Source organism: Citrus sinensis, chromosome 5, assembly GCF_022201045.2.
Source record: "Citrus sinensis cultivar Valencia sweet orange chromosome 5, DVS_A1.0, whole genome shotgun sequence".
In the NCBI taxonomy this organism is placed as follows: Eukaryota; Viridiplantae; Streptophyta; class Magnoliopsida; order Sapindales; family Rutaceae; genus Citrus; species Citrus sinensis.
The window spans coordinates 23,153,180-23,173,528 of NC_068560.1; the positions used below are offsets into that span (position 1 = coordinate 23,153,180).

The 20,349-nt window shown below is 32.5% G+C and overlaps 1 protein-coding gene across 1 annotated transcript; it reads right to left on the minus strand.

The window, feature by feature from the left end:
• Positions 1 to 10,417: 10,417 nt before the first annotated feature.
• LOC127902740 (uncharacterized) lies at positions 10,418 to 12,216 on the minus strand. Its single transcript, XM_052442699.1, has 6 exons — positions 11,939 to 12,216; positions 11,737 to 11,841; positions 11,576 to 11,642; positions 11,411 to 11,503; positions 10,677 to 10,775; positions 10,418 to 10,585 (listed from the first exon to the last, which is right to left on the minus strand). The coding sequence occupies exons 1-6, from the start codon at positions 12,088 to 12,090 to the stop codon at positions 10,571 to 10,573; spliced, it is 531 nt and encodes a 176-aa protein (XP_052298659.1). The 5' UTR covers positions 12,091 to 12,216; the 3' UTR covers positions 10,418 to 10,570.
• Positions 12,217 to 20,349: the final 8,133 nt, after the last annotated feature.

Sequence of the window (20,349 nt, forward strand, 5' to 3'; positions counted from 1 at the left end):
AAATGGGTCAAAGAATTTTCAAGCAATTAGTGGTCATGCATGAAATGTAGTATTAATAATTTGGTCATGCATGAAATGTAGTATTAATAATTTGGTCATGCATGAAATGTAGGAAACTGGTCAAGCACTCAATAGATAAAACAAAACGACCTATAAGACTGAAATATATATTACAAATGGACACACTTGTTATGTGATAAGATTACAAAAATCATCATTAGATGAGAAAATTTAGACAGATAGATATTATAATAATATTCTTAATTCATATATCAATGATCTAAGTTCAATTTCCATTGAGATGTATGATCTAACTATAGATCTGATTAATTTGGACATGAATGACCAGCAATCTAATCATATAAACATGAACAACGTAAACATTATCAAGCTTTTGTTCATCAAAGATCTAAAAGGAAAATTTTACATAAATTAAAAAAATAAACTTGGAAGGATATATACATGCTGGTTCGAATCGGACAAGCTGAAATTTTTCAAAAAACTTTATTTATTTAAACCCTTAACCTACTGGTCTTGAATCCGATAGGACCCAATTCTGTAACAAAGATTTAATTGTGTTACGAAGTTCATCCACAAAAAAAAAAAAAAAAAAAAAAAATCATAAACCCTTGACCAAACTTGGACATTCAATGAACTGCGAAAAACAAAATGATCAACAACACTGAACACAGAGCATCATCTCCCAATCGATTCAAATGGATAGAAAATAAATTAACGACAAAGAAAGTATCAAATACAAGGACAATTTTTCGTATGTTCACATATTGTATAAAAACGTTTGATATTAATGTCTTGTAAATTTTAAATTATATCTAATATAGAAAAAGATGATCGCAAGTATTGGTGTAAGAAATACATATATAGTCTATCATGGCTCCGAATAAACTTGATTTTTTAAATTATAAAACAGCTCAAAATTTTTTTAATTTTGTTTATTAAAATTTTGATGCAGCCCTCTCATAATGCTCGAGCTCACACAAGCTAGAAAAATGATTTCGCATAATGTAGTGTATTTTTAATTATTTAATTTTAAAGTTTTTTCTTTTTTAAATTTTAAAGAGCTCATTTATTAAATATTACTGTCTAAAAAATTAACTGCAACCGCGCAACCTTATCATGATACTTCTTATTAATTACTTACTATAAAAGCAACGCAAGTACGGCAACTGTACTGTTATGATTATTTTCTAAAGCGGCGCGCTCAAGCTCAAGTGAGCTTAAAAAATGATTTTGAATATTTTTTAACATTTTACCGCAACCTTATCATAATATTTTTTAATTAACTATATACTTTAAAGGGTCCAGCTATCTTGTAACGGTGATAAGTAATCCCCTTATTTTATCTCTTAGAAAAGCTATCGTTGGATTGAAACTCTTATAATCTAACGGTTAAAATATAATAGGTTAGATGGAAGAGGTTAAGTGCAACCGGCTTTTCTGGTAGCAATACTTTTTGGTCTCCGATCCACCAACGTCCATTAAAAACAAAAAGAAAAAAAATTGTATTTTGTTCATGTGTAACTGAGAAATTCTGTGGCTAGCTCCCAATTACCATCAACCATGTTCTTGAAATCGCGTGCTCTCACCCTTATTGTTTCACGTTCAATCACAACCTTTTCCCTTTCTGTTTGTTTATTTTTTTTCCTTGGATCTGTTCTTCAGTAGCTCGTCGAGCTTGCCCCACAAATGCCTTATTGATGACTCTTCTCCAATTTTTTCAAGCTCTTCGTTTTTCGGTCTGTGATAGTCATTTTCAGCCTGTATCAACTTCTTGTCCATTTTACAAACATGTCTGTAACAAATATAATTAAGCGAACCCCAAAACATAAAATGCTACACGGCTGCATCCTCTTTCTTGCCAATTCATCCTCGTAATGAGCCATCTTGATTTTGTTTGTTTGTTATACTGACCTAAATTTACCTGTTCGTCACAAATTACCATTTGCCTCTCCTTACCATAAACAAGAAAAAATTTCGTTAACCAAAATGTTTCAACTATGTTCCAGAGGCAACATAATCAATAATTACAAGCATAAACCAATTATCTTATGTAAAGATCAATTATTTTAACCTCCAAATTAAAAGACTAATTTACAAAAGGCTATCGAAGGCAATTAATACACGAAAGAAATTGTTCCAGAAATTAAATGTGAATACTACTTCAGAAAGTATAAAAAAATGCCATTAAATTTATTTCTTCAAATTCACACAACCTTTATGCTCGAAAGGACGTCTATAATGCAGCCAAGCCGCAGCAGGAAATCAAATGTTAATCCTAAACTTCCCCAACTCTAACATGTTAAACAACTTCAATGCAAGAAATTTAATTTATGAGCCTAATCGATAAACAATCCCACTTGTACAACCAAGACATGTTAAACACTACATAAATAAAACTTTGCCAAAAATATCTGATAGGCATCCAATTGAAATGAACAATTTGCCTAAGCTTCAGTAAAGAAACAAACTGGTTCATGCATCTCCAATATTATATTCTTCTAACGGCACTGGAACAAGCAAATTATTCTTTAAGAACCTCAAAGACGAATAACAAAGGCAGTTCAAAAGTAAGCATCTTTCATTTTTGGCTTGAGCCTCCATAGCCTTATATTCAACGGCCTTTGCACATAGTTCTGCTTGTTATGCCTCCTCTTGCTTCTTCATAAATTCAAATGCCTATCACAACATGGGTGTGTGTAAATCACCAAAATAAAGCAAAAAAATCCCATGTATAAGGATTTAAATTTAATAATACAAAAAATCGACTGAAATTCGATTACTTCTTCACATTAGGAGATGCGCTGATCTCCCTCAAAAGCTTGGCACCTCGCTCTAAGGGCTCCAGGTCGAAGCTGGCAGAGGTTGCCTTGGGATTATCATTCCTTAACCTTGGCACGGGTAGGAGCAGAAGCGGACTCATCTCAATTCGCTGCTGCAAATCACTAAGGCTATTTCGATGGTTGAGATTGGCCAGATTGAGAAGATGTAGCAAAGGAGAAACGGAGATGTTCAAAGGGCCGTCAGCAAAAGCGGTGTTGGATTGGGAACTAGTAGAAGCAGAGGTTGCTGCCGGGGTGATGATGTTAGCCATTTTTTTCTTTCTTTTTCTTTTCGCCAAGACTTGGAGTTCTTTACCTTTCAGCAGTAAATAAATTGTTCTTCTTCAAGACATTATTTGATAACATTACGTGTGAATTTTAGTCCAACAGAAATTGGTATGGATCCAAAGAGTTGTTTGCAACATACAATTGCATGTAACGAGCTCTTGCATTCAAGAACGTCTTATCTGTTTCTAACCGGTTACTTGTAATTGCGTACCACACAATTGTTAAATTTTTTGTCACCAGCTTCTAACTTGTTTATCAAGTTACTCTCCATTTTCTGTATGTATGTTTTCTAACCGTTAGATATTATCCAACAGGTGGTTCGTTAAAGACAAAATTGGGGGATAACGTATCACGGATGCAAAGTAGCCGGCTCCTACTTTAAAAAGGAACAAATATAGCGTAACTGTGTTGTTATAAATACTTTTAGAAACGGTCACACGGTCAAGCTCGAGTGAGCTTGAAAATGATTTGGAATAATTTTTGAAATAGTTCAAAAGAGTAATTTTATTACTGTTATTATTTTATTGTAGTTAATTATCAAAAGAGTGCTTTAAATAGCATTCAAAATATAATTTTTATCTCGACCATCTCATAATGCTTTCATTAACTACTTGCTTCATAAGTAACAAATACATAGTAACTAGGGTAAAAGCTCGTTTAGTCCCTATATTTTGAAGTTAGTGCCCGTTTAGTCCCTATATTTTTAAAAATATCTCAAACCATCCCTACCATTAAATTATTGACACTTTTGCCATTATCTTTTGTTCCTTTTAACTTATTTTTATAATATTGCCCTATTATAATAATTTTTTAGACATTATTAAAAAGAAAAAAATAACCCTATTATAATAATTTTTTTAGACATTATTAAAAAGAAAAAAATAAATTGCCAGTTTAACACCAAAAAATAAAATAAAATAAAAATATATATTAATTTTTGTGGAACACACTCTTGAGTTAAAATATTAATTTTTCTAAAAAAATTGATAATGTAATTTTTTACGATATTAATTTTTTAGACATACGTGAGCTTCCACAAAAATTAATATATACCTTTTTTGTTTTTATTTTATTTTTGAGTTTAATTTGATAATTTAATTTTTTATTAATATCCAAAAAAGAAACATTATTGTAAAAATGTAATAGTGTAAAAGCAAGTTAAAAATAATAAAAAATAATGGCATAAGTGTCAATATTTAGTAGCAGGGACGTTTTGAGGTGTTTTTAAAAATACAAGGACTAAATGGACACTAACCTCATAATATAGGGATTAAACAAGTTTTTACCCTAGTAACTATGTTGTTACCATTTCTGTTTTAAACCGCACAGACTAAAGGTCAAATGCGTATAAGCTTGAAAAGCATTTTTCAGAATAAAAAAATTAAAGAATTAGTTATTATCACCAATTTTTAGATGTTAAATTAAAATAAACATCATGATAATTGGTAAAGCAGCTATGAACTAATTAAAAATTGTGTATCAAATATAGGCAACTTTTTTCACATAAGAGTTAAAATATGTGGTAAACATATATATATAGACACACACACATATATATATATAATATATATATAGGCCTCTGAAGGGTGATTTCAAAATTTTGAACCAATTTTTTACGCGAATGTAACTACTTATGAAACTAGATTATACAAAAAAGGGGAGTCAACTTCAAACCCCAAAATAATTTCTAAGGAATTTTAGGTCTTTTTGTTGAAAAATCAAAAAAAAAAATCCTGAGAAAATATGAGAACCTTTTTGGAATGATATGAAACTATTAGAGAGACCCCTTTGTGGCCTAAAGAGGGTTTTGGTGGAAGAAAACCCTATACCCTATTTTTCTTTTCCGAAATCATTTTGGGCCTAAAACTGAAAGCCATACACACTGTTTTGGGTCTCCAAAGGTGAAATCAAATTCCCAAGTTGATTTTTTGCCTAAATGTAAATATTTTTGAAATTAGAGTATATGAAAGAATGCGAGAGCCACGGAATAATTTCTACCCAATTTTAGATTTTTTTATCTGAAAAATTGAAGAAATCCCAAAAAATTGGCTAAACTTTCATTCGATGATTTCTTCTTGTGTGGTCTGACCTCATCTTCTTAAGGAGGTCTTTCTCACATAACAGAGATAGGTTATGCAATTATGACTTATTCAAGAGTCCTTTTTTTTTTTTTTTGTAGAGAATCCTTATGTATTCTATGAGAATAGTTGCTCGAGATGCTGTGAAACTCATTGGGAGGCACCTTTATGGTCTAAAGAAGGTTTTGTTGGAAGAAAACTAAATTCGTTTTCGAAGAAAAATAACTTTTCTTCCCATACCCAGTTTGGGGCAAAAACCAAAGGCTAGCAAATGGTCTTGCGCCTCTAAAGGGTGATTTTCCAACTTGGAGCTGACTTTTTTAATGCATATAAATAATGTTGAAACTAGGGCATAGAAAAAAAAAAAAAGGGGAGTCGATATCATGCCCCAAGATAATTTGCATGGAATTTTCGGTCTTTTTTCAAAAATTAAAGAAAATCCCAAAAAGATTAGGAGTACTTGTCATAATTATGTGATGCCATGTTTGCTTGGGGGTAGAGAAGTGAGGAGAGGAAAAAAATTTAATTTCTTTTATACTTTCCATTGTCTGGTTGGAGTAAGTTTAATGGAATTGAATTTCCATTGAAATTGAATTTCCATCAATTTGAAGAATTTGTATTCCTTATCTATTTAAACACAAAAATTCCAATATTATCCTCTAAAAAAATCAATTTTAAATAAATGAAAGTACAAATAATTTATATTTATTTTATTAAATTAATAGGATAAACTTATTTGATAAAAGAAAAAAACAGTAAAGTGACTCGCTGGAAGTCACCGCAGTTTCGCTAGAGTTTCGCCGGAGACACGTTTTACTATCAAAACCGGCACCAATGGAATCCTCATGAGCCGATCTACAACTCTATGGGGTTAGAAATGCTAATATACATTGTTATTTACCTCAAGTCTTGTTTAAATACTTGAGAAGTTTTTAACTTTCATATTTCTGACTATATAGTGTATTTTCTTCAAAATTAACATTTCCAATGAGTAAACCGTCCATTTTTTATCATTATTATGCATTTTACGCGATGAAAAATGACGGTCAACGATGGTCAATGGCGCCAGTCAATGGCGGTCAACGGAAGTCAACGTGGCAACTGTCCATGGCCAAATGCTGTAATTTTTTAAAAAAATATTTTTATTTAATTAAGTAATTTTTAGATTAAATTAATTTATAGTTTTATTATGTTTTAATTTATTAACAATATTAACATTAAAGATAGTGGGTATATTTGTCCAAATAAAAAATATGTAATTTCTTTTTCTTTCAATTTTTTATGTGAAACCAAATAATAACAATTAATTTTTGCACTCTTTTCCTCTCATCACCTCTCCGTTCCTCTCATTTTTCCTCTCCTCCCCTCCCTTTTTTTAGAACCAAACACCACCTTAGAATCCTCTTTTTGGTGATTTGAAGAAAAAAAATAAACTCTCTTTCCAAGCCCATTTTGTGTCCAAAATCAAAGGCGATAAAACACAATTTTGGGCTTTTAAATAAGAAACTCCTAATGATTAGCTGATTTTTTGTACATGCATAAATATTATTGAAAATAAAGCATTTAAAAAGACAGGAGTTAGTTTCAAGCCCCAAAATAGTTTCTACACAATTTTTAATCTTTTTTTTCCAAAAAAAAAAACGAAAATCCCAAAAACATGACACTTTTTGAAATAATGTGAAACTAATTAGGCCTCTAAAATTAGAATTTTGAGAATATATTTTTGCCATCATGTAAATATTGTTGAAACTTGAGCACAAGAAAAAAAATGAGAGTTGGTTTCGAGCTGTGAAATAATTTCCTCGAAATTTTTGGTCTTTTAAAAAAAAAATCAAAGAAAATCCAAAAGGATTGGAAAAATATTTTGGAATAATGCGAAATTCTTTGAAAGTCCTCTGTATGGGAAAAAAAAAGGGAGTTTTGGGAAAAAAAATCAACTTTTTTTGGGCTTTTAAAAAATCAAAGCAAATTAGTTTTGGGAAAAAAAATCAACTTTTTTCTCAAGTCAATTTTGGGCCCAAAACTGAAAGTTATAGCACAAGTTTTGGGCTTTTAAAGGACAATTTCAGAATTTGGAGTTCATTTTTTGAAAACTAGAACATAGGGAACACGAGAGTTGGTTTCAAGTCCCAGATAAATTTCTATGGATTTTTCTTTTTAAAAAAATTAAAGCAAATAAAAAAATTTGGGAGAATGATGCGAAACTCTTAGGAAAACCAAATTGGTTTTTTTAAGAAAAACATAATCTTTTGTTCTAAAACCCATTTTCAGCCCAAAACCGAAAGCTATAGCCCCCGGCTTGGGCCTTCAACGGGTGATTTAAAATTTAGACTTATGTTTTATGATCATAGAAAAAAAGGGAGTCTGTTTTAAGTCCAGAAATAATTTTATGGAACTTTTCATCTTTTTTTTCAAAAATCCAAAGAAAATCTCAGAAAATTAGGAGACTTTTTGGAATGATGTGAAACTTATGGAGTGGACCTCTTTATGACCCAAACCGGGTTTTGTAAAAAGTAAACTGAATTGATTTTTGAAGAAAAACCCAAATTTTCTTATCGAATGCATTAATTGGACCCAAAACTAAAGGCTTTGGCACGGTTTTGTGACTTTGAGGTGCGATTTGAGCTGATTTTTGCATGCATGTAGATATTAGTAAAATCGGAACGTAGGAAAAAATGGCAGCCAGTTTCAGGCCCTGAAAAAATTTCTACAAAATTTTCGGTCTTTTTTTTTTTGAAAAATGAAGAAAATAAAAAAATTGCTACAACATTTTGGAATGATTTGAAAACATTTGGAGGCCTCTTTATGGCTCAAAGGCCTTGGTGGAAGGAAAAACGAACTGGGCTTTTAAGAATAACCCCAGTTTCTTCTAAGCACAGTTTAAGCCCAAATTTGAAAGCTAAAACACATAGTTTTGGGCCTCTAAAGAGTGAATCTAGAATTTTAAGCTTGCATTTTTGTTAACACATAAATAGTAGTAGAAACCGGAGCATAGGGAAAAGGGAGATGGTTTCGAACCCCAAAATAATTTGTACCAATTTTTTTGAAAAATCAAAGAAAATTCTGAAGAAATTAAGAGACTTTTTGAAATGATGTAAAACTCATTGGGAGGTCTCTTTATTGTCACAGGATGAGTATTGTGCATAGTAAATTAGTGCGACACTTAGATAATTTATGGCACAAAAGTTGCTAAGTAAACCTAATGATTTTGGCCTATGAAAAGTGATTTTGGAATTCTAATTGATTTTTTGCATGCAGGTAGATATTCGTGAAACTAGCGCATAGGAAAAAAAAAAATGAGAGCCGATTTCGGGCATGAAAATAATTCGTACGAAATTTCTGATAAGAAAATCCTAAAAAAATTAGGGGAATTTTGAGAATAATGTGAAACTCATTGCTAGACATCTTTATGGTCCAAACATCGAGGTCGTAATATTTCATAAATTACATAAAAGTATCTAACAATGGTAGGAGATTTTAGAAAGTGACTAATATTTTGGACCTATCATTTGGGGAGAAGTGTACAACCCTCGATCAAACTAGAAATCTCATAAGAGAAGAGAAGAAATCTCGTAGCTCCGAAAAGAAAGGAGAAATTATTTTGATTCGAGGTGAATCCCTATGAACTTTGCTTTTACAAGTTGAGTAAACATTAAAAAACTCGAAAAAGCTTTCTTGTTATTTAAAGTTATACCACCCTAATGAGAAAGCGCCCGTTTATGTTTTTGGGAGACGTTTTTTTATGTAGTTGCTTGTAGTTTTCTTTTCTTCATTGACATTGGATTGGTGTAACAGTGAACCTATTGATTGGTAGAGTACAAGACCGAAAATCATGCTCTTCGGAGCCCAAAGATAATCATGCTCTTCGGAGCCCAAAGATTCCCATGCTTTCCATTGGTTAGCAACCAACAAAAGTTTGAGCTTAAAGAAGTTGCCGATGGTTTTCGTATGGTGGAGAAGTTCTTACAGTTGTGTGTAGTGATGAATGATTACCATAGGAGTTTTAAAGGTTTCATGTGAATATATAGAAGATCATCTATGATTGTCCCATGATTGAATGTCTACACATGTTACCCATAAAATTAGTTGGTGAATTCTTACTTGTGTGATTAGGGGTTGAGAAGATTGTGTGATTAACAATTCTGGATGGGAAAAGAACATTTTGAAAAAAGTGAATGAAAGTTGACTAATGTCGTTTGATAGTTTATGAAGATCAATGAGGACATCCCTTTGCATTGAGTTATTTGAAAGCACTTCAATAGTTTTATTCTAAACTTGACAGGGATTGTAAATTGGGTGATTTTGGTGAGCCTAAGTGCCTTAACTGTTTGGATCTAGCTTTTGGCAAGGGAGAGGGCTTTTGACTTTTTGTTTGTGTCCCTTCTGAACTTATTAATAATATTAGCCTTACCTAATTCAAACAATGAGCCAACATATGTGCTTTATAACAGGTAGGATACGAGTATTGTCGCAAGCACAAGAAATCAACTTATAACTTGAAAAAATAAATTGTCAGAAGCATAATAAAAATGACAAAATAGCTGAAAAGCAAATAGTTCTAATACAAAGCATAAAAGCTAATTTCAATCCCATCTCACAGATGGGGCATAACTTTGGTACAAAATTGACTAAAATCAATAATTCCTCTAAACAGTTTCACTACTAGAAAAATGGGCTTTACTGACACCAATTTAGTGTCAGTAATTACTTTTGCTGACACTTGTTAATTGTGTCAGTAATGCTCAAGCCAGAACACACTGACACTAATCTTTGGTGTCAGTGATTTTTGCGTCACTATTTTGTGTCACTATAGTATCACCACCATAGTGATACTATGATGTTAGTATCAGTTGATACTATTTTTATGTCAGTATTTTGTGTCACTAGAGAGTCACAAGGATAGTGACTCAATCGCGTTAGCATTTAATGATACTATTTACATGTCACTGATTTATGTGACTACAGTATCAGGAATCCACTGACTCAATAACATCAAAAATTCTTATCGTCATTTAAATAATTAGTGTCAGTATTAACGGTGCTATACCGGTTGTGTTTTATTTTTTTTAATGACATTATTCATGTTTATTTTACAATTAAAATAAACCCAAAATATATTAAACATACCAAATCTTGTAATGCAATTCACATAATACACATTTCAAATACATCAGTTAAATTAAAATAGTTCAAATACATCATTGTTTGGGGGTAAAAAACAAGTTCAAGTACAAAATTAAGCTTTGAACAAGTAGTATTCACGATAAAGTACTAAATTAATTTCGGAAAATTTAGCCAAGAAGAAAAAACAGATAACAATGTCACTGATTTTGGAGTCACTGATTTTGGAGTCCGCATATGCCTTCATTTTTTTTCCACCTACAAGTATATAAAATCAATTAGCACACCACAAAAAATAAATCACAGATTTGTTTTAAGGAAAAATAATCATAAATTACTTGTATGTTACCTCGCGATTGTAGGCTGTAATTAACTTGGCAACGTATGTAGCCCACTGATCACGAAGTCGCGAGAGGTCCTTGACAGTGTATTCCTCAACTCCCTTGAACTTTAATTTTAAAACAAGTTATTCACCGAAAATCCTTGACTAAACTACTTAATTATCATTCATTTAAATACATTTGTGTGTTAACAATTAAAGCCAACAAATAAACTCCAACAATGTTACTGTTTTATCCAAAATTATATAGGTAAATACTGAACATCCTGATCATGGTAATTCAAAAAAAAAAAACAACTTGTGAACCCCAACAGCAACAATATTTGATAGCCGAAGCAACTTGTGAACCCCAACAGTACGCGATTTAATACAAATATGGATGTAGATACAAAACCTTAATTAGGATGACAACTTATGCTCATCAAAGTAAAGTACAAGCAACGACACCATAGCACATCCCCACTAACAACTACTTTGCAACCCAAACAATTGTTTTGTGTTGGGATATGCAGTACATTGTGTATATCCCAAATCCTAATTCATGTCTATATGGATATTCATATAATCTATTCAACAGTATGCAACATAGTCACCATTATAAGTACCCTCACAGTTTATAAAATGCATACAATACGCAATAAAAAGATAACTGTAAAGAAGCACACAGGTGTTTGAGCTGATTCATTTCACAATAAATTAAAACAATATGATACAGTATTGTAAAAATCATTTTCAATACTTACATTATTTTTCAGAACGTTCACATTTGTGATGATATCTTGCATGTATTTCATCACATAGTAACCACATTCAAAGCTGCTCGGCTGCCTCGGACACTACAAGATCAAAATTACATTAATTTTTTAGTGTACGTTAACAATAATTAGTTAGGTTTGTCTGATTTTTACCTTGACAGGTATCCATTGAACATTGGCCTTTGTATCAGAATTTAAACTCTGATGTATTCGAATCCCCCTACAATTAAGAGACATAGCTAACGTTAGCAAATAATTAGCATAAGACATAAAAATAAAATAGCATGATCAAAGATACAAATAACAAACTTAACTGATTGACAATCTGCATTAGCTCTTCATCAGGACTACCTTCCAAAGGATCAAGGTAATAGGTTGTACGTCTCACCATATCAATTGCCAATAACACCCAGTGGGCACTAAACAAAGTAAAAATTGTTCTCACACATGAATTACAAGTAAAAGTGATTAATCTACAAATTAAAGAATATTACTAGCAAATGAAAAAGGTTATACCCAGGGTTATACGGGAATACGATGACTTGTCCCAATTCTGCCAAGCCTAACAGTTTTGAAATGTATTGAGTCCTGTCTTTGAAACTGACCCTTGGATATAGCTTCTCAAAAAGCCCAAACTGAACTGGTTTAGTACTTCCATTGCTCTCCATCTCCTCATACAGGTGTCTAAGAGGAAACAAATATATATAACGAAGTAAGTTTGAATATAGGAAACAAAATAATAGGGCCAAGTTTACTAAAACATAAGTTATGATTTACCGTACTTGATCCATATGTTAATGATGCAGTTGGAGACCTCTTTAAACTCGATGATTTCAGCACAAATCATTTTGTCCAAGTGTGTTTCCCAAATTTCACCAAAGGTTGCTGTGTCATGCCGAATCCTGATCAACCGAGGTAAAGAATTCTCGATGAACATGGTAAACATGTTCATATATTCACTCCTGTCATTCTTTCTTGATCGTGCTGCTGCCCGTGTATTCTTTACACGTACATTGAGGTCTTTTGCTGCTGGTCTGATGACTCGGGGTTCTTTTTTGGCTATTTCTGCTGGTCTGATGACTCTGGGTTCTTTTTTGGCTACTTCTGCTGGTATGATGACTCTGGGTTCTTTTTTGGCTACTTCTGCTGGTCTGATGACTGGTGGTTCTTTGTTGGGTACTTCTGTTGGTCTGATGACTGGTGGTTCTTTGTTGGGTACTTTGTCATGACAGGAGAACTGCCTATCTAGTACTTTAGGAGTTAGTCGAGGAGATATTCTCGGTGTGGGCTTTGAAGTAATTTCACAGTCTACTTTTTCGGGGGTTTGTTGAGGAGTTGCTTGGGAAATTGTGGTGGGACTGTCCTTGATTTTACTCTTCACAGATTTTGGAGTCGACTTACTCGATGGGAAATCAGCCTTTGCAATAATCAAAATACATACCATTACTAGTAATACATGCATATACAAATGGAAATAAAATAATGACATGTAACAGGCCATATACCTTTCTTTTTCCAAGAGTTTCAGGGGATTGTTGATCATTGTCAATCTGAACACCAGTGGAAGTTTTGGGCTTAGGAAAGTTAGAACTTCCAACTTCAGTATTGCTGTACGCGTTTAACCTTGCATTCATGCGTTCTAATTGAGCAGACATGAATTGGAAACTCTCTTGATACATCTTTCTTTCTCTTGCTAACTCAGTGGCATCAGGGACATGAAAGTACATAGATGGGGTGACGAATTGCCCCACTCCTTGCACCCTACTTCCATTTGGCTGCTTCTGAAGAGCTTCACCTAGAATGTCATGTGACCCTTGTGATTGGAATGTTCATTGTTCAACATGACTCTTCAGCTCATTCTACAAAAAAAAATATTGTAAATCCGCAATTACGAGTACAAGACATCAGCTAAACTAAACTAATATCCTTCTTGAATCTTTAACAAAAAGCAAATCCATATACAGTTCAAATTGAAACTACAGAAAATATTACAAGACAACACCTCAAACAAGTTTTAACCTTTTAATATGCGAAGAAATCAGTTTTGATGAAATCTTACTGAGTTTCTGTCAATTGTAAATGTTGCCATACAATTATTACAAAAAGCAGTATATATGTACGTTAATATCTACCCCCACACACACATATTATAAAGAAAATTCATAAGAATTAAGTATACAAGTGACTTACTATTTTCTTAGCAATTGGCGTCACATCAGAAGCATATTTGCCATCTCGGTCTGCTCGTGCCATTAACCAAGCTTCACTGTGATCAATCTCCCGCTCAGAAACTCCACTCTCCTTTTTCTGTTACAAGGTGACATAAAACATAAATAATTGATTCTATTATATTATACGCATTAGATTACTTATGTTACTGTAATTACTCCATATTACCACACTTACTTTTCTATACAACATGCCACCATATCCTGTGCTACCCAAGCGATGGTTGTAGACATTCTTTGCTCTTTTGTCTTTTGCCTTCTTACTTTTTTCCTGCACAAACAGTTTATATGAAGAACAAAAAGTTACCACTGATTATTAGTAACTACCAACAATTAAATTAGGTAATATTAACAAACAACACACCTGAAATTGTTCAGACAAAACTTTGTCAACAAAAAGTTTCCAATCTTCTTTTTTAATGCTTGGATATTCAATAGGAGGCAACCTTAGTGACTTTCAATCGTCCTTGTTAGGTAGAACGAATTCAGTTGCCAGTTCACAACGAAAGTTTCTTGATGCAACCCCCATCCACTTTAATACTTGGCTTTTGCATTTCAAGCTCAATTTGAATTTTTTCTGTCAACCAATAACATGGATTAGCAACAACTTTAAAAAAATCTGGAAGTTATATAAAATCTTTAAACATACTATGAAACAAGAAAACAAAACCTGAAAATGAACCCACAAAGTTTCCTTCATCTCCAGTGGCACACGCCTCCAATCATCAAGTAAAATTGAAATTGTTTCACGTACAATGACTCCAATGTAACTCCTAAGATCATTTCTTCCCTTACCAACCGGAACACCATAAGAATTGTACTCAATTGCAGCTTCATGACTAACTTCTTGTTTTTGCAAACCTTTTTTTTTTGTTTGTTTTCTTCTCCTTGGTCTTCCGTCGAGCTCCGGAAGAGTGAACTCAACATCGTCAGCCATCTCCTACAATCCTGAAAATGATTAAAATAAATAAGTATATCATTTAGATTAATAAGTTAATACAAGAGCAATAGCATATAATGAAATAAATAAATCACTTACTGGAAAACTTTGAAAATTGGTGCTGGAAACTAACTACAATAATACATTCACTGATTTTCTAAATCAATATCTATTGGAATAGCATCACAATCTTTTCTGTCATAAATTCCTTCATCATCTTTCTCACATACTGGAAGTTTGTTAGATAATGGATGATTAGTATTAAAAATTGTTTAATTATCAAGCGATAATATGTTATTTTATGCTTATGTTATAATTTATATTTGTGTTTATGTAATATATTATGAATTATTAATTATGTTTTAAATATATTTAATTTTGTGTATTTTTATGTGTTTATTAGGAAAATTATTAATTTCACGTACTTCGAGGCTCCAAACAGATAAACGGAGGTCAAATTTGGATTCCGGAGGTCCGAAAACCTTAAGATCAGTCAAGATCGGCTTAAAATTGGGCTTGTGTAAAAAAAAGTTGACTTTTCCTGTTGACCGAGCACTGATTGGATGATGAAATGAGCTTACAATAGATATGAGTGCATGGGATAATTGGCAATCTTGACTAAATCTCAACCGTTCATGATTCAATGGCCATGATTGTGCCACGTGGCAATGGTTGGTGAAGCAAGTTGGAGGATCCGAATCTTTGTATTTGGGTCGACCCGATCCACCCATTAACCCGCCAAATCTCAACCGTTCTTTGGGTAAATCGGACGAGTCAAATGATGCCATGTGTGATGTTGACTTTTGAAGTTTGACCAGCCATTGGATCTTGATCTAAGGGTTGTGAGGAGCACATGCATGAAGCCTATGATGGACCGCAAAGCACTGGATTATGAATTTATTTTTCTATAAATAGAGCCTCATTTTTATGTTTTAATCATCTCTCTACAACTCTCTTCTTCTCAAATTCTCTCCATCTCCTTGTAATCTTGATTTCCAGGTGTGTTTTTAATATTTTGTATAATTATTTTCATTAATAAAATTAGTTTTATTTCCAATTTTAGTTGTTTTTATTTCTTTTAATTATAAGTAATTCAATTTTACTACTTCTTTTTATCTTAATTATGCTTAACTAAATAATATTAGTTAGGGGAAGGTGAAACTCTTAAGAAATAAATATGATTTAATCAAATTCTATGTTTAATTTTATAAATTAAATTATTTTCTATTTAATTTTATACATGTTTTATATTTTGAAAATTTGATTTATTGTAGACAAACAAATGAATTTGGCACAATAAATTCTTAAGATCTTAATATAAGGCATGGTGAAATGGTATTTTGACTTATTGTAGACAAATTAAATTTTGGCACAATAAATACTTAATCCATCATAAAATTAAAGGGAAAATAATAATAATTTGTATAATTAATCTTTTGAGTAATAAATCTAAAACAAATTGGCAAAAAGAATTTATTAAGTTTTATTTATTTCTAAGAGTGGATCCATAACCCTAACTAGTTCAATTCCATAGTTTCATTTAAATTAAGTTGTTTATATTCAAGTTTTAATTTCAATTTTTAGATAAAATAAAATAAACTAATTAAATCTTTTCTCTGTGGATCGACCTCGGACTCACCGAGTTATAATACAACAAGACACTCTTATACTTGGGAGTTAAAATTTACTTTTAAGTTGTGTCAATGGAGAAAATACATCCACGTCTTCACATCTTTCCCCATTTAACTTATAAGCTTTGTCGGTCACTGAACAAACTATTGATTTATTATTCTCTAGCTGGTCATTTACATAAAATACTTGCTTTGCATGACAAGCCAGAATAAAGCAATCAGATTTATAGCCAATCCGATTTAAATCAACTACAGTGAAACCTAAATTGTCAGTGCAAACCCCTCTATCATCTACCCAATCACACTTGAAAAGTATTTTTTTAACCATTAGATAATCAAGCTGCCAAATCTCATCAATGACTCCATAAAACGTCATGTCTCCAAAATGAGGACTTTTATCTTTTGAGCTTGAAATCTGTAGAGTGTTAGCAACAACCCTAACACCACTATTTTGGGTCACACGATTACAGTCTCGGTCCCTCGTTGTAAAATTGAAGCCATTTATCTCGTAGCCAGAGAAGGTCACCACGCTTGAGCGTGGTTTGTTTGCTAACCAGCACACTATTTCGTCAATCGGCACATTATTTGCTTTATCATGTGCCACCTATAAATTAATTTAACAAGTACAGTAATTAGTAACATGTAGAAAAATCTTGTTAAGTTTATATCCTATATTGTATTTAGTTAAGTAATTCTAACCTTTGCTTGTAACCAATCAGAAAATGTTCGTATGTGTTCATTTTGCAACCACAGATTTGTTTTTGCCTTATAGGGGTTTCTTGATGCCAAATAATGCATATGCTCCCTACAGTGAAACATATTAAGATTTAAAAACTAGTATATTAATCTAATAATACAATAGTAATATTTTTTTGAAAAATTAACAACTTACTCGATATATATTTGGATTTCAGGGGTGTTCATTAGAACACACCGGTGTGCTTGTGCCAACAAAGGATCATCAACCACCTTTATGTTTGCACCTCCCAAAGGCTTTTCGATAGATAAATCAGTTGGACAACCAGTAGGCAGCCCAATAAAATCACAATTTGAGAGGTACTCAGCACAAAATGCAAGTGCTTCTTCTGCAATATAACTTTCTACAATACAACCCTCAGGGCAGTAGCGATTACGAACATAATCCTTGAGAGTTTTCATTTGTCTCTCAAAAGGATACATCCATCGAAGATAAACAGGCCCACATAACCTAACTTGTTCAACTAAGTGGACTGTTAAATGGATCATTATGTCAAAAAAGCTAGGTGGGAAGTACTACTGCAGTAAGCATAAAGTGATTACAAGTTCCTCTTGTAATTGGTCAAGAGTATTAGGATCTACCACTTTACAGCACAATGTATTAAAAAAGAAGCACATCCTGATTATGGCCGTTCTCACATTTATAGGCAAACAGTTTCGAATGGCTAGTGGTAGAAATTGTTGCATCAAAGTATGACAGTCATGGGACTTAAGGCCTTGAAGCCGACAATCATCCATTGAAACAAGGTTTTGGACATTGGAAGAATACCCATCAGGGACTTTCACACTCAGCAAGGTTTCACAAAACTGTTTTTTTTCTTTTTTACTCAAAGTATAAGGAGCTGGAGGTAGGACTTTGTTTTTTTTGTTTGTTTCATCAGGAACTAGTTTTCCCCTGATCTTCAAAGACTCAAGATCTTTTCTAGCATTAATCCCATCTTTTGTTTTGCCTGGTTGATGAAGTAATGTGCCATATATGTTTTCGCACACATTTTTTTCAATGTGCATCACATCTAATTGATGGCGAACTAATAAATGCTTCCAATAATCTAATTAAAAAAAGATTGACTTTTTTTTGTACAATTTTTCAGTTATGTTCTCATCACCACCACCACCACCACCGCCATCATGTTTCCGCTTTTTGACCTTCTTTTTCCCAAACTTAATATCTATATCTTCCACCATATTAAAGATTTCCTCACCAGACAAAGTTTTAGGAGGCTCATTCCACTCTTGCTTCCCATTAAAAATCTTTTTCAGTTTCCGAAATAGGTGACCGAGTGGTAGAAAGCGGCGATGGCCCATATATGACATTTTCCTACTATGTGGCAGCCAACATGCACAAGTGTCTATCCCACAAATTGGGCAAGCATAATAGCCCTTAACAGTACAACCAGAGAGGTTTCCGTATGCTGGAAAGTCACTAATTGTCCACATCAAGACAGCCCGCAAATTAAAGGTTTCTTTTCTATAAGAATCATAAACATCAATACCTACATCCCATAGAGTTTTTAAGTCCTCAATCAAAGGTGCTAGGTATACATCTAGATCATTTCCAGGTTGTTTAGGGCCAGATATCAAAAGTGACAACATCAAAAACTTTCTCTTCATACACAACCATGGAGGAAGATTATATGTTATTAATATAACAGGCCAACAACTATAAGTAGTGCTAAGTGTACTATGTGGGTTAACCCCATCAGTTGAGAGAGCTAAACGGAGATTTCTAGGTTCTTGTGCAAATTTTGGCCACTTATTGTCAATTAGTTGCCAGGCTGGTGAGTCTGCTGGGTGGCGAAGTTTGCCATCTCTAATTCTTTTATTAGCATGCCATGTTAAATTTTGAGCTGTTTGTGGTGATTGAAACAATCTTTTCAACCTAGGAATAGGTGGAAAATACCATAATACCTTTTTAGGAACCCCTTTCCTAAATTTTGTTGAGCTATCTTTTTTTTTTTTGATACCTAGATGCTCCACAATTTGGGCATTCAGCAAGATCAGCAAATTCATTCCTATACAAAATGCAGTCATTTGGACATGCATGTATTTTTTCATACTCTAAGCCTAGCACTTTCATTGTTTTCTTAACCTCGTACATTGACATAGGTAGAGTATTATTATTTGGCAAAATATCAGCAAGGACTTCTAACAAAGCAGAAAACCCTTTATCGGACCACCCATAGTTCCCTTTCACATTGTAAAGTCTCATTAAACTAGATAACTTTGAATGTTTTGCACCCGGGTACAAAGGCTTTTCAGCATCTTCAAGCATATCCTTAAAAGAACTAGGATCTCTATCACAATGCTCGTAAGCATCTTCGACCATGTCAATTATATTACTGTAATCATGACATCTAAATCTTTGACTATGTGAATGGTCTTCACAGTTTGTAAATGTAGATTTAGAGTCAGTCTCACCATGCCAAGTCCAAACAATATATCTTGGGAGAAAACCTTTTTCAAATAAATGATCCTTCACTTGTTGAGGAGTATGAAACTCCATATTACAACAAAAGGTGCAAGGACATCTAATTGACATTCGATTTTCAGCATTCAAAATGGCAAAATCTAAGAAATCAGCAACTCCAGAACGATACTCTACAGACAATCTATCACAAGTTATCCAACTTCTGTCCATTTCAAATATTTTACCTGTTCACATATGTAATGTTAGTTTAAGTTTAATTAAATTGCATGATTAATTTAAAGTTCAATGTTATTATGATTATAGTTGTAATAATAAACTTATAATTCTGGAAAATCATTAATAGCCCTATATATCATTAATTATAATAATAATTTAGACAAAATCCTGAAATTGAAACAAAATAAGTTTTGAAACTTAAATAGGAGATTAATAGGTAAGATGGGTGCTAATGGCTTTTTAAGTAGTCGAACTAATTCATAAGTCAAGTAACTAACAAAAGTTAAGAGTTCAAATAAATAATGTCTTCATACCACTTTGCAAGCCATTTTTTAAGATTCTATAAATCATTTTTTAACTTCAAATACAACATGCAGAACTACTTTAAAACAAGCATTTCTTTATTGAATCAAACACAAATCATCAACTTTATACAATCTCAAAATACTCACAACCACGAACTTAATTAATTCATATCATAGTCATTGTCTCTATTACAAATCGTCCAACCAAAACAGAATAAATAAACAAGTAGGATTATATAACAAAATTTGCCTCTCTTTACATGAAACAGAGATGTAAATAGTTTGTAACCACTAAATACACAGTCATTCAGCTAATATAACACCCAAACAATCATCTCCTAATCACAAAGGCAAAAGCTAAAATCAAATTTCATATTTTAGTACATTCAAAATCAACTAACTTATTGCTCAAAGTTAAGAAAC

What these genes read in the sequence shown, in the direction of transcription:
- LOC127902740 (XM_052442699.1), bottom strand. Translation starts at nt 12,090, where the DNA reads ATGGAGAGCAATGGAAGTACTAAACCAGTTCAGTTTGGGCTTTTTGAG. An exon ending in CTAATGCAGATTGTCAATCA is followed by an intron (nt 11,643 to 11,736) that starts GTTAAGTTTGTT and finishes TCTTAATTGTAG; the next exon opens with GGGGATTCGAATACATCAGA. An exon ending in TTCAATGGATACCTGTCAAG is followed by an intron (nt 11,504 to 11,575) that starts GTAAAAATCAGA and finishes TTGATCTTGTAG; the next exon opens with TGTCCGAGGCAGCCGAGCAG.